Below are 20,494 nucleotides of genomic sequence, written 5' to 3' on the forward strand. Positions count from 1 at the left end.
TTTTTCAACGATGCACCTACCCCAGGCGCTAGTAGACATAATTGTTTGTCTCGAACACCGGATTCTGGGGGGCCGAGAACATCATGCGGGTATGTATCGGAGCTTCCCAAATCTCTTCGCCTAAAATGTATGACGTTCATTGGTAGTCCAAACATCAACACACTTCGGGAAACTGGGAAGTTAAAGCAATTAATATACATGTTAGATAACTTAAACATCCAGATTTTAGCACTTCAGGAAACCAGGTACAAGATTGAAAATAATTTTGATTCAGGAAATTATAGAATTTAAAAAGGCAAGCCAGCAATTTCCCTTTATAAGAAACCATTACATTTTGGCATTGGATTCGCCTGCAAGGAGGCAGGTAACTGTTTTGAAACCAAGAGCGGAGTCCAACAAGGAAGTTGTCTATCATCGCTTCTTTTCATTACTATAATGAATGAGGTTATAAAAGCAGTGGAAATGAAAGATCAGACAAGAAATGCACTTGTATTTGCTGATGATGTTATGCTATGGGGTGAGACAGAAGCAAAAATTCAAGCTCAACAAGATATTTGGCAAGAAGATTTTGAAAGTATGGGAATGATCATCAGCCGAACTAAAACCGTCGATTTAGTGATGAGCCGAAAACCTGAAGCAGTGCACCTGCGAGTGCAAAATGAAGAAGTAGACATTATTAGTAACTTCAAATACTTAGGGAGCTTCGTCTCATCTGAAAATACCATAAGCCAAGAAATAGGCAATATAACACAAGCTGCATCAAAATTCTACCACTCCGTTCATCAATTACTTGGGGATGACTCATTTCCCAAAGTTTGCAAGCTCACGCTGTAGAAAACTTATCTTGTACCAATTCTAACGTACGGACTGGAGGCAGCAACGTTGACTAGATCTGCACCAAGTCGTCTACAGGCCACTGAAATGAAGTTCGTTCGGTAATGTCTCCAAAAGACAAGGAGAGACAAAATCATGAATAAAAGTATTCGGCAACAACTTGGATTGGACAGGACCCTTTTGGAAACCTTAGAATTAAGCAGATTACGATGGTATGGACATATGAGAAGGATGGCTCCAATTAGGACCCCACGAGCATACTATGAAAGGAATGTTGTTGGTAAGAGGTCCAGAGGGAGGCCTCGTGATAGTTGGGAAAAGCAAATTTTTAAGGGCCTTGCCAAATCTAATGTAAATTGGCTGCAAAAGGTAGAACATCAGCTATCCGGCTTGCTGGAGCGGAAAATCGATAATGATGATGACTGGATTCGCTTAAGAAGAAATATTATTAACTAAATACTTAACTTTTCTTCACCTTCTGAAAGAATTTCAACATTATCCATTAAATCAATAAACATGCTTATATATTGATTATTAAAGCGCATGACCCCACCAATAACTACAATCGAAAAGATCCACAAATGTTGGAACACTTCTGGGAATTGCTAGAATAAACTACAGCCACAATTCCAAAACATCACATAAAAATTCTATTGGGATATTTTAATGCCCAAATTGGTAGAGAAAATATATTCAGTATCATTTAAGACAATAGGATTAGTAAAAATGGAGAGATATTGATCGACCTTTGCAAAAAAAAAAGAAAGTTATCTCAAATTAATGTCAACAAATTTCCGGGCGCTTGTACACAAGGAAAAACCTGGAGATCCCCATATTTTCACTTGGGAGAATTTCAGATCATGTGGCCATTTCCATGAACAATCAGAAAGAAATTATGAATGTTAAAATTAACAAACGAATCATCTAACCCTTAATCAAGGTAAAATTTCAACCAAACAATTCCAAAACCAGAATTTAAAAACCCTGCGCGTCGATCCGGAATTTCTTAAGGAGAACACCAGTTTTTTCATTGAAAGTATCCCTACTCACAATCCTTCGAACTGGGTAGAACTCAGACATACTTTTGAAGGCTTCTCAAAATGTTGGCGCACCACCCAGGAAACGCAAACATAGGTGGTGGAATGAAACCTGCGAATTAAATCCTGGCATAAATGGAATTTACATAAAACTGGACTAACCTGGCGGGAATTCACCGAAGTATAGAAACAAACATCAAAAATATTCAGATCTGAGAAACGTAAATATGAACATTACAGATTGACAGACATTGAACAAGATTTTTCAAAAAACAATACACGTAACTTCTATCCTACTTTCCGAGAAGAATTATCTAATTATCAGGCTTCAAACGCCCGGATGGAACTTTAGAATCGATACGAATAATCAAAAAATTGTCAACCACTAGCAGTGTATTTCAAGGATCTTTTTAACTGTGAATCATCTAAAGAACAACTCACCTGTTAAACACCCTTATCTAATCAAAATTTAGAACCCCAACATTGGAAGAAGTCCAAGGAATAATCTATGGTCTCAAAAATAACAAAGCTGCAGGGGAGATACAATAATTGCTGAAATGCTGAACTTAGGAGGTGAGAGACTAGCCCGGAAAATCCACTCGATTCTTGAAGACATCTGGATAACTGAAGAAATCCCTCATGATTGGAAATGTGCTCTAATCCATCCACAACACAAAAAAAGGGATAAAACAACATCAATAATTATAGAGGAATTAGCTTGGTACCAGTTGCTTACAAAAGATTTCCAAAGCCCTGCTCACTGGACTTGAGAAACAAGGAGACCATATAATTGTGAATACCGGGCAGATTTCTGAAAAGGAGGATCTTGTACAGGACAATTTCTTAAAACCAACATCAATAATTATAGAGGAATTAGCTTGATACCAGTTGCTTACAAAAGTTTTCCAAAGCCCTGCTCACTAGATTTGAGAAACAAGCAGACCATCTAATTGTGAATACCGGGCAGATTTCTGAAAAGGAAGATCTTGTACAGGACAATTTCTTAAAACCAACATCAATAATTATAGAGGAATTAGCTTGATACCAGTTGCTTACAAAAGTTTTCCAAAGCCCTGCTCACTAGATTTGAGAAACAAGCAGACCATCTAATTGTGAATACCGGGCAGATTTCTGAAATGGAAGATCTTGTACAGGACAATTTCTTAAAACCAACATCAATAATTATAGAGGAATTAGCTTGATACCAGTTGCTTACAAATGTTTTCCAAAACCCTGCTCACTAGATTTGAGAAACAAGCAGACCATCTAATTGTGAATACCGGGCAGATTTCTGAAATGGAAGATCTTGTACAGGACAATTTCTTAAAACCAACATCAATAATTATAGAGGAATTAGCTTGATACCAGTTGCTTACAAATGTTTTCCAAAACCCTGCTCACTAGATTTGAGAAACAAGCAGACCATCTAATTGTGAATACCGGGCAGATTTCTGAAAAGGAAGATCTTGTACAGGACAATTTCTTAAAACCAACATCAATAATTATAGAGGAATTAGGTTGATACCAGTTGCTTACCAAAGTTTTCCAAAATCCTGCTCACTAGACTTGAGAAACAAGCAGACCATCTAATTGTGAATACCGGGCAGAATTCCGAAAGATCTTATACAGGACAATTTCTTAATCTTAAAACTATTCTACAAATACGCAAAACCAGACAAACTGCCATTACTTTTGTAGATTTAAAAAAAACATAATACTCTATAGACCATCAAACACTTTTCAATACTCTAGAAGAATTTCAAGTGGATAAAGAAACAAAGACATTAATCAGACGAACATTAACTGACACTACTTCCAAAGTTTAATTCCTAGGCGAAATATGTGAGCCTTTTACTATTAACACCAGGGTACGTAATGGAGACGGATTATCTCCGTTAATGTTCAATCTCGTACTTGAGAAAGTAATCAGGACCTTGGAAAAGGAAATTAAAGGAATAACCCTTGGCAGACTACTCAACAGTAGATTTCACTTGCACTATCTAGCCTTTGCGGATGACTTAGCAATCCTTTCCAATAATAGGCAAGAAGAAATTCATTCCACTGAAAAATGACATGAAATCGCCATCAAAACGGGACTTCAAATCTCGTATGAGAAAACTCAATACATGGAAGGAGCTTCACGATACTTAAAATGAACGACCTATGATAACTAAATTCCGCAAAATCTTTCAGGTGAACCAATTCTAATATTTGGGAGAAATTATTCAGCCCTCTGGCTTAAACCACGAAGCAAATAAAGAAAGAATTTCAAAATTACAGAAAGCTTACAAGATCACCTGGAACAGGTTCATTAATAAATTCATTATCTCGGAAAGCATTACTTAGACACTATAACACAGTAATCAAACCTGCAGCGTTATATGCTTCAGAAACCTTAATCATTGGTGGCGGGTCTCTAACCAAAGACATAGAGAAACAGGAAGGGAAGATTTTAAGAAAATTTTTCGTCCCAGTTTGTATAGAGGGAATATGGAGAAAAAAAATCATGCCAGGAAATATATTGTCATTCTGAAAAAATATCTCACTCTCTTAGGGAGAGACTATTGAAATTTTTTGGCCACATTGTCAGAATGAACAGTAACAGATTTACTAAAAGGATTCTCGATATGTCCTTTTCATCTAAAACCAAGAATAGCTGGCTTCGTGAAATTAAAACAGTTCTCCTGGAAATAAACATCTCGGAAGACATTGTACAGGACAGATGTAAATTCGGAACCAAAATCGACAATCACCAGATTGAAGACAAGTCCAACACCAGAGCCACTATAACTTGGACGGAAAAACAAACGAAGAAGCTCAGCGAGAGGATGAAGAGGTTTCAGGTGGGGAAGAATGGTAACACATCAGCTAAGCTGGTTCAATCGAGCTCCTAAGTAGGGCATAACGATGTAAAAAAAAAGAAAAAAAACTTTCATCGCAGGTGGAAAGCTAAACACACCCGTTGTTAAGTGTTTTTCAGCCATGCGTAAATTTTAAGACATTGTTACTCAAAAACCAAGTTTCAACGCAATATACACTGGGGTGTTTTATACTTTGTTTATAAATTGCAGAATTGTATGCTTCCAAAAACATTGTATGACATGACTTCTTGTTCTCTTTCAGACACATCCAGGTGATGATTCCATGTTAACTTTCCATATGCGCTCTGTACATATAGCTAATGTAGTGTACATAATGATGACTAAAGGTAGCAGTCTAAATAATGTGCGCGAGAAAAAAATGTTGCTTTCGAAGCGAGTGAGCGGGAGCCCAGGTAGTTTAGCGGGGATACCCTGAAATTAAGCCAGTGAGGTCCACCGCAAATCTCGTGTGACTGGTGGGGAATTTCTGTGAGTGGTCACAAGAACTGTGTATCTTAGCGACCGCAAATGTCCGTGTCCTCTTAAAACAACCACCGCGGCCACCACCATGACGACTGGATACCATTTCTACGTTAGCGATAGTGAAGTTAGAATTACTTCGATATAAAACATTAAATTCGTGAATAATTCCTTTATCTTAAGTCGTGCGGTTATAAACGATCATATATAACAGACTGCAGAGTGCATTTTGTAAAACTTTTGTTTGTACACTTTCTACACAGAACAAATTCGTCTAGAGCAGGGCCTCTCAGGGTGCATGCGCGTGGTGCATGCACTGTGCACGGTGCAAGAGACGACTTGTCTTGGTTGACCAGAGTGCAGACCCCCCCCCCCCCTCCTCGATTTGGAGCAATAGCGCTTACTCTCTCTTTCCTCACGCCTGTCTCCCTCTGCCCCACTTGCGCCGTAGCGCTCCAAATCCGGGCTGACTTGAGCCGAGTATAGGCGAGTTGAGCCGAGCTTAGCCGAGTAGCCTAGAGACGAAGCGTTGATCCGAGCCATGCCGAGCGGCAGCGATGCACAGTGCACGGAGCTCTTGCGCCTCTATCTGCATGCGTGAGATTTTGGGCGTTTGAGAGGCCCTGGTCTAGAGATATTTGGAAGTTTGTGAAACTTGCAATAATCAAGAATATCTGCATTAGTTTTGCTTGTAGGGTAAAAACGCCCGAAAACCGCACATTGTATCTTTCACAGCTTTTATACTGTGCAGTTGTTCGATTCAGCTGATGGTAACGGAAGATTGATATATCCTCTTTTGTTTCCCTTAATATTGATACGGGCGGCGTAGGGGTAGCCTGCTGCCTGCCTCTTACCTAAGGAGGTCCCGGGTTCGATTAGCGTCCCGGTCTGGGATATTTACCTGGCTCTGTGGGCTGGTTGGAAGTCCACTCGTCACACACGGTTATAATTGAGAAGCTATCTGACTGTGAGATGGCGCCCCCGTTCTAGAAAGCCAAGAATAACGGCCAAGAGGGTTCGCCGAGCTGACCACACGACGACCCCCAGTGAGTGGGGGACGCGGACAAAGATTATACCCACGGTATCTCCTGCCTGTCGTAAGAGGCAACTAAAAGGCTTGACCAAGGGATGAGTTGGAACCACGAGATTACTTGTGATCAGTAACATTAAGTGAGGAAGACCATAGGTCGACGTTACTTGCGATTAGTACCATTATATGAGGAACACCATGGGTGTCGTCATTGCCTGTGATTAGTACCATCGTGTGCATTCCACCGAGGTGGGGAAGCGGGCGTGCGGCATCACGGACTGGCGTCTGTGCGGGACGAGGTGCCGTGTGCCGCGCTGAATTGCGTTGGTTCCCCTGTATTCAGTAGGGTTGGGCAGACCGGAACATTCAGTTGTTCCGCAACATTAGGAGCTTGGAGGCGGAGCGTTTCGGTACAGAGTGCCGCAACATGGGACGCGGAACTGTAACTGCATAGTAGAGAGAGAGAGACAGACAACATGACATGCTCCGCGTCAGCTGGAATGTGCCTGTAACGAACGTGCTGTGTCGAAGGCGGCACTAGATAAACTAGTTGGCCTTGGCTGTGTGCAGTGGGCACTTCGGACGCGGGGCTGTAACTACGCACTGCGCAGTAGAGAGAACTTCGAGAGGCAACATTACATGCTCCGGGCCAGCGGGACTATGCCTGTATCAGTGTATCGAACGTGCTGTGTGTACTGTGTAGTTTCTAATGGCCATGGCCAGCATAAAGCTGCACGAAACGCGAACGAACAGTTGGAACACTGAAATTCGCGCACAATAATCTCGTTTAAAGGCTGCGTTTAGGTCAAGATTTTTTCGGTCAATACGAAATACAGATAACACAGTTACAATGGCAGTACAGGTGTTTAAAAGTAACTAATCTAAGGATATTTCCACCAGTTGAATGTATCGGCAGGTATTGTAATTAGGGCCAGGATAAAACTTCACGGCAAGTGAAAAACCAGTCGAAAATCTGAAGTATGCACCCAGAAATATCATGTCTAAAATATTTTTAGGATAAGAATGTCTTCATTCATTCTGAAATACACCTGTTATAATTACACTGGCTGTAGATGTGTTTACAAATGTCACAATGTTATTTTCACTAATTAAACATATACTCGCACAATTAAAGAGATATTTACCGAGCTCGATAACTGCAGTCGCTTAAGTGCGACCAGTATCCAGTATTCGGGAGATAGTAGGTTCGAACCCCACTGTCGGCAGCCCTGAAAATGGTTTTCCGTGGTTTCCCATTTTCACACCAGGCTGTACCTTAATTAAGGCCACGACCGCTTCCTTCCCACTCTTAGCCCTTCCCTGTCCCATCGTCGCCATAAGACCTATCTATGTCGGCGCGACGTAAAGCCACTAGCAAAATATACTGTATATATATTCGTCAGTACCGGTACTCTATTTACGTACACGATATTAAAGCAGAACACTAAAATACAAATTAAACAGTATATACTATACATGGAGAATGCGAAAATAAAAATTAAACACTTTATTATACTGTACTAGGAGAACACGAAAATAAAAATCAAACACTATATACTGTACAAGGAGAGCACGAAGATAAAAATTAAGTGAAACTACCGACAAATGTTAATCTTCCAATAGGCTACAACACTTTAAATGGTGCTCAAAATGTTCACGGCAAATTTGCATTCAGGAACATGATTTTAGAAACTTTGTCACTTTTCAGACGTGTACGGTTTTCTGTGATGGTCTGTCCCTGCTTTGAGAACACTCGTTCACAGGGAACTGATGTCGCCATAATGCAAAGTCTCTCCTTCATTAAGTCGTAGAGGGCTGGCAAGGTATGTTTGTTGTCATTCCACCATTGAAGAGGATTCTCTAACCTATGCAGAAGAGGCATATTTAAATACTTATCCATCTGTATGATACTTACTGTTTTTGGATTAACAGTTGGCGCTTGAACGAGCTCTTCAACGCCTGCATCAAAGTATTTCCATAGTATGCTCGAAAATGATACTGTAGACCCATATGCCTGACTCTCATTTGATGAGGGCTCTTGTGTTCCACCTGATGTGTTAACAGCTGTCTGTTGGTGTGCAGTGCCAATAACGGTAGCGGCATCATTAATAAGTTTTTCCTTTATTTCTTTAAGTTTGCTTTCATCCTTCATAAAACCATACGTGGATCTAAAAGTGTTGCTTCCCACATTATATTTATATTGTGGTACTTATTGCAAATTTTACTTGTCAGTTCTTCACATATCTTGCCAAGGAGTCGAGAAATGGCCGGACTGTCATATTCCACCTCTCGCAGCTGTTGGTAATGAGTTCGAAGGTTCCTACTCATCAATCCAATTTTTGAAAGGATAACGTGCTTTTCACTGCTGACTTCCCTCGTCATTTCATTGAAGCACCGAAGAATTTCAACTGATTTCTCAATTATGTACCAGTCTTCATTGTTTAAAACTTCCACAGAATTATTGTTCATTATTGCAAGAGTACTTTGTTGTGGTTCTTTGGTCTGAATCTGTCTATTCATCATCTTGTATGTCGAGTTCCACCGTGTTGGACAGTCCTGCTTTAGAGTCAGAACAGGATAACCCATCTGTTTTTGAGTGCTGTGAAGTTTCTCCAAGGATTGTGGGCTCCTTTTAAAGAATTCGACAATACGTTTTACCTTCTCTCTCGTTGGCCTTATTTCTTCCAGGCTTGATTGTGCTACTAGATTCAAACTATGCGCTAAATACGGATCGTGCCACCAGTTGCACTTCTGAACCGCACTAACCATATTTGAAGCATTATCTGTTGTGCAGACCACGTTTTTGTCCTGAAGATCCCATTCTATTACCACTTTCTTGAGTTCTTCGGCAATGTTGTCTGCTGTGTGTCTTCCTACAAACTTTGAGCAAGACAGAAGCTTTGAAGAGAGTGTGCCATCACTTTTACGTATGAAATGAGCGGTAACTGCTATATAGTTATTTTTCAATGAAATCCACCCATTTGTTGTAAGGGTACTTATGAAGCATTTTCTGACATGTTAGCCTTGACATCTTGCAATGTTGTGTCATAGTTTATTCAAGAGACTATTCGAAAGTGTTTTACGGCTTGGGATACTATAATTAGGATTCAACATCGATAAAAACTTCTGAAACTCCTCAGCCTCAACTATATTGAAAGGTAAAAAATATTTTGCAATCCATTTCAACAACTGTTCGTCAAGTTTCTCTTAGTTGTAGACATAGGCCTGGATGAATAGGCTTGTATTCTATTTTGTTTCAATCTTTGTACCTTCCCTCTGCTTAATGTGCTTAACTCGAGTGTATGATCGGACGTACCTGTTGTAGTAGTAGCAGTAGTAGTGTTGGTGGTAGATGATGATGATGAAACAGCTTGCATTAGCGACGCAGGAAGATAGGTTTGTCCAGTTATTACTTGAACAGATGTGGCAGGCACAGGACTTGAAGCTTCAGTTGTTGCCTTTTCGTCTTCTGAGTCATGATGCACCGATAAGAAACTACTTTGATAAATGTCTGTTATGGGATGTTTAAGTCTGAAATGTCTCGTCATTGTGCCGGTTAATTTAATTTCGTGTGGCTATTTCTAGCCGAGTGCAGCCCTTGTAAGGCAGACCCTCTGATGAGGGTGGGCGGCATCTGCCATGTGTAGGTAACTGCGTGTTATTGTGGTGGAGGATAATGTTGTGTGGTGTGTGAGTTTCAGGGATGTTGGGGACAGCACAAACACCCAGCCCCCGGGCCATTGGAATTAACCAATGAAGGTTAAAATCTCTGACCCGGCCGGGAATCGAACCCGGGACCCTCTGAACCGAAGGCCAGTACGTTGACCATTCAGCCAACGAGTCGGACATTGTGCCGGTTGAAGATCCCTTTGCACACAAAATAGAAAAACATATATTGTATTTCACTCTGTCGGGTTTTATTCTAGTAAAAAAGTCCCAAACAGGACTCCGGTGCGACGTCATGGAAAGTTTACCGTCCTTTGTACGGTGTTTATTCCTAGGCTTCAATGAAAACACGCTTATAGAACAGTTGAACACAAAACAGAACACATTAAGTTATTCGCATGTACCGATTTACTACCGAAGGCCAGTGGCAGGCTGCAACGGAACTCACAGAACAAAGAGGATATGACAGAACACGGAACACTCCAACACGAGCAGCACATGGCGGGACTGGCGGCGGCACGGGCACACTGCACTTCCCTCTAGCGCCTGACACTCAGGAGCCGTCATGAGCCGTCATGAGCCGTCATCGGCTATATCCGCTGTCACTTGACTCATGGTACCGAACGCATCGTGTCGTCACAGGTCCCGCTTACCTTTGATTACTTGCCAATCTCGAAGTGAAACCAATTAAACTAGTGTATTATTTAATTGTAAAATAGCCAAGTATAACTTCGTGTGCCCAGTATGTTGTACCCGTACTTCATTTTATTATACACAAGACTTTCTTTCTTTTCTTTCTTATAGTGTAAGCATTCTCAAAGATCCCGCGTGAAAAGATGCTTCCAATCAGTTAACTGTAGCTTGCGGTAATGAGGTGAAGTTTGTTAAAACGTGGACTTGAGTTTCTTTCTTTCACAATGTTCAGTGAAATCATCACTTAAGCTAGTGAAGTGTATTATTTAATTCTCTAATAGTTGTGAATAACTTGGTGGGCTCAGTATGTCAGAATGTTCTACATCCTTTAATTATAGGAAAACTTGAATTGTCATTTTAAGACGAAACATTCAGGTGAAGAAGTGATATTTACAAATCATGTAGATGTAAGTGTTTCAGAATAATATTAGCGACTTAGTTTCTCTTTAAGGTGTTAGAAATAATGAATGTGTACCTAGTAGCATAAGAACCGATTACAAATTGGGCAAGCGATAGCATTGTGAGCGTTCAATTATATCACTGAGCCTGTAATTCTGTTCACAATACACTCTGAACTCGAGGAAAGTGAAAATCATAAGTTCTGAAAAGCTCAAGCAGAGGGAGAGTGTGGTGGCTAAATATCCTGCTACGCGATCATGCACAAACTTAGCCGATAAAAATGAAATGGCGTATGGCTTTTAGTGCCGGGAGATCCCAGGACGGGTTCGGCTCGCCAGGTGCAGGTCTTTTGATTTGACTCCCGTAGGCGACCTACGCGTCGTGATGAGGATGAAATGATGATGAAGACAACACATACATCCAACCCCCTTGCCAGAGAAATTAACCAATGATGGTTAAAATTCCCGACCCTGCCGGGAATCGAACGCGGGACCCCTGTGACCAAAGGCCAGCACGCTAACTTAGCCGATGACGGCTCCTGAGTGTCAGGCGCTGGAACAAAGTGCACACGGCCGGTATCGACAGTCAGCTAGTAGGCGAAGGGGAAGGGCGCTTCTGACGGGATAGCAAGTCAATATCTCGGTCTCGCTTGAGAATGTTTCGGAGCAATTGACACTCCGTGTTCCGGAACAGCGGAACATAACGGTGCACCGGCACAGTGTCCCGAATCGGGGACATAGTGCCCAACCCTAGTATTCAGAACGGGTCTGAGTTACCTATGAGTAGCACTCCGTTGCCTGTGATTGGTACCATTACGTGAGAAACACCATGAGTATACTATACCCATCTCGGGCATATCAGGGCAACAATTACATAATTCGGCTTCACAAAGAAATGCATAAATGGAATTCCTGGATCACAACCGTCGGAAATCAATTCCCGGGACTCGAAGTTCCATCCTCCCTACTTTCATTGCGTCAACGGCTAAAGCTCAGAAGCATATGGGTAATGGAATGTTCGTAAAAGAAAAAAATGGGCACTACGTTAAATATAACGAAAGTAGGGTTCTCTATAATGTAAGAATACATTAATATCACTAAATGAGAAGAGTACCATCCTGATTTGCAGTCAGTCCATTCGAATAATAGATACCATTGAGTATCATTGCTCAGAGATAAATAAACTTGTGTTTGTGAAAATGATATAGTATTAGTGCGCGCTAATAAAGTGATTTAAAGTATGCCAAGCGATAACCCCAACAGTGTACGAACTGATTAAGACGTTGACGCATGTTGTTGTTGTTGTTGTTTGAGTCATTAGTCCATAGACTGGTTTGATGCAGCCCTCCATGCCACCCTTCCTGTGCTAAACTTTTCATTACCGGCCGAGTTGGCCGTGCAATAAGGAGCGCGCAGTTTTGAGCTCGCATTCGGGAGAGAGTGGGTTCGAACCCCACTGTCGGCAGCCCTGAAGATGGTTTTCCGTGGTTTCCAATTTTCACACCGGGCAAATGTTGGGGCTCTACCTTAATTAAGGCCACGGCTGCTTCCTTCGCATTCCTAGGCCTCTCCTCTCCCATTGTCGCCATAAGACCTATCTGTGTCGGTGCGACGTAAAGCGAAAGCAAAAAAAAAAAAAAACCTTTTCATTTCTACGTAATTACTGCATCCTACATCTGCTCTAATCTGCTTGTCATATTCATACCTTGGTCTTCCCCTACCGTTCTTAACACCTACACTTCCTTCAAAAACCAACTGAACAAGTCCTGGGTAGATGTGTCCTATCATTCTATCTCTTCTTCTCCTCAAATTTAGCCAAATCGATCTCCTATCGCCAATTCGATTCAGTATCTCTCCATTTGTGACTCGATCTATCCATCTCACCTTCAGCATTCTTCTGTAACACAACATTTCAAAAGCTTCTATTCTCTTTCTTTCTGAGCTAGTTATCGTCCATGTTTCACTCCTTACAATGCCACGTTCCATACGAAAGTCTTCAGAAACATCTTTCTAATTCCTATATCAATGTTTGAAGTGAGCAAATTTCTTTTCTTAAGAAAGCTCTTCCTTGCTTGTGCTAATCTGCATTTTATGTTCTCCTTACTCCTGCCATTGTTAGTTATTTTACTACCCAAGTAACAATATTCATCTACTTCCTTTAAGACTTCATTTCCTAATGTAATATTTCCTGCATTACCTTCCTTCATTCGACTGTACTCCATTATTTTGTTTTGGACTTATTTATTTTCATTTTGTACTCCTTACTCAAGACTTCGTCCATATCATTCAGCAGCTTCTCGAGATCTTCTGCAGTCTCAGATAAAATAACAATATCATCGGCAAATCTAAAGGTTTTGATTTTCTCTCTTTGGACTGCGATTCGCTTTCCAAATTCCTATTTTATTTCCTTTACTGCCTGTTCTATGTAAACATTGAAAAGGATAGGGGACAAACTGCAGCCTTGCCTCACTCCTTTCTGGATTGCTACTTCCTTTTCAAAGCCCTCGATTCTTATCACTGCAGACTGATTTTTACACAGATAATTCTTCGTTCTTCGTTCTCGGTATCTGATCCCAATCACCTTCAGAATCTTAAATAGCTTGGTCCAATCAATATTATCGAATGCCTTTTCTAGATCTACGAATACCATGTACATGGGCTTGTCCTTCCTGATTCGATCCTCTAAGGTCAGACTTAAAGCCAGGATTGCTTCACATGTTCCCACATTTCTTCTGAAGCCAAATTGATCATCTCCCAACTCAGCTCCAACTTGTTTTTCCATTCTTCTGTAAATAATACGCGTTAAAATTGTGCAGGCATGAGATACTAAACTAATGGTGCGATAGTTTCCCACCTGTCAGCGCCGGCTTTCCTGAGAATAGGTATGACAACATTCTGCCGAAAATCGGGTGGAACTTCTCCTGTCTCATACATCTTACAAACTAAATGGAATAAGCTTGCCATGCTGGTTCCTCTTAAGGCAGTCAGTAATTCAGAGGGAATGTCATCAATTCCAGGTGCCTTGTTCCTATTTAGGTCGCTCACAGCTCTGTCAAACTGTCAAACTCTGACCTCGAAATTGGGTCTCCCATTTCATCAGCATCAACAAACTCTTCTTGTTCCAGAACCAAATTATCTACACCTTCACCTTGATACAACTGTTGGATATGTTCCTTCCATCTTTCTGCTTTGTCTTCTTTCCTAGAAGTGTCTTTCCGTCTGAGTTCTTAATATTCATTAACCTAGATTTCCTTTCTCCAAAGGTTTCCTTGATTTTCCTGTATACAGCATCTACCTTTCCTAGGACCATACAACTTTCGACATCCTTGCATTTTCCCTTCAGCCAGTCTTCCTTAGCTACCTTGCACTTTCTATCCACTCCATTCTTTAATCGCCGGTATTCTTTTCTGCCCCCTTCATTTCTTGCATTCTTGTATTTTCCTCGTTCATCAATCAGGTCTAGTATCTCGTGAGTTATCCACTGATTCTTAGTTAATATTTTCTTCCTTCCTAACATCTCTTCAGCAGCCCTACTGACTTCATTTTTCATGACTCTCCACTCTTCCCCTATTATGTTTCCTTCAGCCTTTTCATTTAGACCTTTTACAACATGTTACTTGAAACAATCCCTCACACTCTTTTTTTTCAATTTGTCTAGATCTCATCTTTTGCATTCTTTCCTTTCTTCAATTTTTTCAGCTTGAGATGGCATTTTATGACCAACAAGTTGTGGTCAGAGTCTACGTCTGCTCCTGGGAAAATTTTGCAATCCAACACCTGATTTCTGAATCTCTGCCTAATCATAATGAAGTCTATTTGATACCTTCCAGTGTCTCCAGGTCTCGTCCACGTATAAAGCCGTTGTTTGTGGTGTTTGAACCAAGTATTGGCAAGGACTAAATTATGATCAGTGCAGAATTCAAACATCCGACTTCCTCTTTCGTTCCTTTGCCCCAATCCGAATTCTCCTACTGTATTACGTTCTTTTCCTTGGCCTACCACTGCATTCCAGTCTCCCATCACAATAATATTTTCGTCACCTTTTACATATTTTATTAAATCTTCTCTCTCCTCATATGTTCTTCCGGTTTCGTCATCATCCGCTGAACTAGTAGGCATATATACCTGCACTATTGTGGTGGGCATTGGTTTGGTGACGTGGAGGTATATTGTATACAAATGATTGCTTTACTATTGATTATTTTGTGTTTGTAATAATATGGCATTATCTCATGTACTTGTCGTGTGGTTCTATCAGTTTAATAAAATGTTTTGTAAATATTGGAAACAAAACCCTTCTCATTATACTGTCCATGTCTCGAATTGTGGTCTTCTGCTGTTGGAATCTCTAGACGTTCCCTGAAGAGATTAATGCTGGCACTTAGGCGCGAATCTCGTCGATTCCAATTCTGGGTTCGACGATCACTCACGAACATACGGGCATAAATGGGAAAATTAGTTAATAAACACTGTTTATGTGTTTTCACAGAACCTACTGGTGATTACATCCACTTATAAATTCAAATGGACTAACCCGAATAGCAGTAAGTTTGTATAAATCACTATTCATTTCCCCTTTAATCGCACAGTCTAATTGTTACCACGAGTGTCCATGGAGTACGCAAACGTTCTTCCTATCACGAACACCGTTCTTTTAATTTACTGAGCGTTACTCACTGTTTGAATGCTTTTACATCGGCCACTATTAATTACTGAATGTAATCGGCTGTCTCATTACTTCTAAACAACCTGATGCGTTTGCTCGTTCTCTGATGATTGCATCATAAGACGACACTGAAGACACTAATATTTAAAGGATTAAATGTTGAAGTAACACCTCTATTAATCACTACTGTACTTTATCTCGTGCCACACGGCTTATTTCGCGCTATTTACTCCGCGCTGATATGTTTTTCCTCGACACAGCACTTCATAAACTGATATCCATAGTTCATTACTGACACGTAAGTACTGCAGCTGCACAAATTACAATGGGATCCTGCATCTAGGTCCGGGTTTTATGTTTAGTGTTTGGGCTGAGTGGTCGGAGAGGTGGTAAACCACACCCCTAATCGGGATTTCTTTCTGGTAAACGGAATCTTTCAGCGACGTGAAAGTAATCAAATTATAGCTCGTGACCCCTGTTTTATATCGATCCAATTTTAAGTCCATCCGATCAGTGGTTCGTTCACAATCTCAAAAGCGTCCTTTTATGAATTCACGCATCATGGTTCATCTCGTAAGTCCTGCCACTTTTTTCCTCACGTTGCCAGATCTTAGCACTCAACTTTAGTCTGCGCTCAACCATATGACATGCGTCATTACCGATCCACTAATAAAGTATTGCTTTCATGTGCATGAACAATTTGCATTAAATACGTCGGTTCGAATGAGACCTAACTTATAAATTTCCATAAATTATCTCACACAAAGGTGTTCTTCTTTACCTTCTTGTTAGTTAAATATGGTGAATTGGCACCAATGAATGCGGTGTTGAACCAGTAAGGATTTTTATTTCTTGGGGGTTAACACACCGTAATTGACCCCTCCACTCCCTGACAACCTACATTTCCACGCGTAGCGTCATCTCTCCTCCTCTCTCGCACCGAGTAAGAGCACATAAAACTGCTCCCTTCGGGCCTGCGTATCGCGACTCGTGTCCCGGTTCGGAATGTAAACTGCTAATTATGACATATGACGCAGAATGGTGCTGAAAACGGCATATATGATCGACTAAACCTCCTAACATGCCTATGGCTTGGTGATGAACAGTTACAATACGTGGCCTGTGATTAGTCACAATACGTGAGGAACAACAGGGGAACACCGGAATACCAGCGCCCGTGTTTCGTTCCACTATGAACACCATGGGTCTGCGTTGCTTGTGAGTAGTACCCTTATGTGAGGAACACCATGGGTCTGTGTTATCTATGAGTGGTGCCATTATGTGTGACATCTCTTGAGCCGTGGTGCCTTTGTGTGACATACCATGAGTCTACGTTACCTGTGATTAGTACCAGTATAGGAGGAACACGATGGTTCTACTTCATCAGTAATTGTTGCAGTTACGAGGGGCCGATGACGTAGACTTTGGACAAGCATCATCTCAGAATATGAAGCATTGTAAACGGAATCCACCGACTGTTTTAGATTCATGGTCGTTGTCTCATTACCATTCGTTTTAGGTTTTTGCTAATGGATACATTTTGAAGCTTTAAAATGTCGTTGGATTTTGTATTATTAGGGGTTGAGCTGACGACTACCTGTTAGGCTCCTTTAAACAGCAGTCACTATCGACATTACGACGCCTCGTAATTTGCAGGCGTTCGGACTGAGCAGCGGCCTCTTGGTAGACCGAAGCCCTTCGGGGCTGTTGTGCCATGGGGTTTGGATTAGTTTTTAATATTGTTATGCCACTCTGCATGCATCTATTGCATGAGCTGACCATAACTTAGAAATTAAATGCTGAATTTCGAGAAATTCTATAAAGCCGTTTGTCCTTGAATACATGACAAACGCACTAACAAACGGACAACAATCGAACTGAATCTACGTTCAATATTAAAACGAAGTATGCGGAAAGAATGTAAAGTATGCAGAAAAAGTTATTATTTTATTTGTATAGACTGTGTTTTCTATTAGCTCCTCTTTCTTTCTTTCTTTCTTTCTTTCTTTCTTTCTTTCTTTCTGTCTTCCTTTCTTTCTTATTCTCTTCGCCCTGGCCCATGTAATAGCTCTGTTAATGTCCTTAAAATGTCACCAAATTCCGAACAAAATTATAAGTCGTATTTACTTCTTCTTCTGTTTCAGATAAACCCCGTCTTCTGGATCAGAGACAACGGGTTGTTGGACTTGACTAAGAAGACAATGCATCATTTGTCGAAGGTTTTCTAGTGTGTGCATATCTTTGGGAAGTATTAAGTATCGTACAACATATAGTGAGTTGCCCAAAGAAACTCTTAGATAGTAAACCAAATCAGAAAGACTGCTCGAGGCCAATCTTTACAGTTGCGTGGAATTATGCTCTGATGACAGCAACCTCTTTCAGGCCAACCGATTGTCTAAGAAATTGGTAAATCCTCAGAAAAGTTTGGAGAGGACAATTTGGAAGAAGATAATGTCAACATAAGTGACACCGAGAATGATGACGTCATGGATGGCATTGTAAACTTATTTCATCCCCAGCTATCTGTCCGTGCAAGTCCTAATTGCTCTCCATCATCCACAAATCCAACAAGAATGAATTCTGATTCTGCTCTTTGCATTAAGGATAGTGACAGTCATTCGCTATTAAATGAAAGTACCCTTAGCAGTTCAGTAATCACTGAAGTGATCCATAAGGAATCCCCTATGGAGAAAGTAAACAACAACAAATCAATGAATGTAAAATCAAGTCCTAGTCTTTCACCAAAAAATCCTTCTTCTCCGGGAAGTACTAACTCATCAAGAAGAACCCCTCATAGTCAACCTGGAAATCAAGCAAAATCACCTGAAGACAAGGCATCGTCTAAAAGTCTTACCATTTCTCCTAAAGGGAAAGATAATTCTCCGAAAACTACATCTCCACATCCATCCTCAGAAGTATATGATACCTTGTCCAAAGAAGAAATACTCGAGACATCGATTCCTGAGGAAATGAAATTAACTACAGAACAGTCTACCCCTGGTGAGTCATCTATTTGCACCCGTATCAAACAAGAAGTGCCAGATTCCGTACCCGATGTGAAAAATGACAGTGTCGGTGATCAACCTACTGATGAAATCTTCCGAGATCCATCTACTTTTGATTTCTTGTCATCAAAAATGTCTTGTAACACAGGTATAGACCTCAGAAAGAATTCCTTGTATTTAAAATTTGATCCTTTGGTTGGTGCGGTTTGCGATTCCGACGCTGGCGCGATGTCCAGTGTCTTTCACGCCGATTTCGAGTCTCGCCTCAATATTGAGAGCAGTGGTGATACTGTGAAACAGAGTTATGACTCTAAAGCACTGGCTATCATTGATAATTTAATTTCATTTTCTGAATCACAGCCACGGTCTCACGATTACCAGCATGGGATGCGAGAGCCTTGTGAAGGCCTCAATAATATTTCGTTTATATTACAGGAATTGAAGACGATGAAGGACCTACATACGCAGGAGAATTATTCAATCAGAGCTCAGCTAGCGTCTGTATTAACCGAGTACCAAAATATAAAAAAAGAAATTGATCACAAAACGAAATTGGCAGTTCAAGCTGACGAAGAGATAATGGTGATGCGTGAAGTCGTGGAAGAGTACGAAAACACTATCAGTCGCCTCGTTTGTGAAAAGGAAGAAATGGAAGCTTCCCACATGTTGAAAGTTAATGCTCTTGGGGGCCAAATGAAACGCATAACGGAGCATCTAAAAGTATCAGAAATATCCTTCAAAGACCTGTACAAGAAATATGAAACCACTAAAAAGGTAATCGAAGATATGAAAGAGAACGAAAATCATTTAAAGGCTCAGTTAAATAAATACGAAGAAGAAATTATTAAAAATGAAGAAAAGTACCAAATTTTGAGACAGCATGCTATGGATGAGTTATCAAATGCAAATAGAGTGATAGAAGCTGCAAAACGAGAGCATCTCATCGAGAGGACTAAATTAGAAGCATTGTTGCGGAAAGCAGAACTTACAAGCAGCTCTTTGGAAGAAACACTGGAACAGAAGAAGAAAGAGAAACAGGAATTGGTTAGTATATGCGAGGATCTCATCAGCAAAGTGGGGAAGTAATATGATATTCTCCTAGCAATTCTTAATAACTTTTTCAGATTAAAATATTTTAAAGTCATTCATTGGCGCTGTAAAATCTGCTTGGAATTACTATAGAATATTAAAGAGAACGCATGATATGCATTCTGTTAAATAACATTAACCCTAATTACCATGTAAGAAATACTAGAGTATGGTGTATTCTCATTGCGCGAGTTTGTGTGAGTAAGGCGAAGTGTTTGCTGTTGTTTGTAGTTCAGAGACGAGAGGTATACAAGACAGAAGAGATGCTGTCTGCCGACTCAACTTCACTTTTAGTCAAACCTGTAGATAAAACACAACACTTCAGATTATGGAACTTAATAATTGTTAATGTATATCAAATGTGTATTATTAAGTTATTTAATATAGAATTCTTGGCTTTAACAATTTATTTTATGGCGACATTTACTCTTTTCCTCTTCGCATCATGAAAAGCTGGGGAACGTTGTGTCCATATCCAATGAACGGAGGCTCCATATGAGTCACCAATGCTGTTCCGAAGAAACTTTACAGTGGAGACACATAGGCTGAACCAGGAAAATGCCGTGGCTGTACCTTTACTAAAGATAAGGATGTTTCTTCACCATTTCTAGCCATTTCTTATTCCATCATTGTAGGAAACTTCAGCTAGCGCTAACTTTAACTACCAAAACCGCCATAACATTTACTTAATGGCCATCTTACTACACAGTTCTTCAGAAATCAATATTTTTGAAA

The 20,494-nt window shown here is 40.5% G+C and overlaps 1 protein-coding gene across 1 annotated transcript; it reads left to right on the forward strand.

The window, feature by feature from the left end:
- The first annotated feature begins 18,238 nt into the window (after positions 1 to 18,238).
- Positions 18,239 to 20,094, forward strand: LOC136880910 (transforming acidic coiled-coil-containing protein 3). Its single transcript, XM_067153438.2, has one exon. It carries the CDS (start codon positions 18,239 to 18,241, stop codon positions 19,754 to 19,756), a length of 1,518 nt encoding a protein of 505 aa, XP_067009539.2. The 3' UTR covers positions 19,757 to 20,094.
- Positions 20,095 to 20,494: the final 400 nt, after the last annotated feature.

This window comes from Anabrus simplex, chromosome 9 (assembly GCF_040414725.1).
Source record: "Anabrus simplex isolate iqAnaSimp1 chromosome 9, ASM4041472v1, whole genome shotgun sequence".
NCBI lineage: Eukaryota > Metazoa > Arthropoda > Insecta > Orthoptera > Tettigoniidae > Anabrus > Anabrus simplex.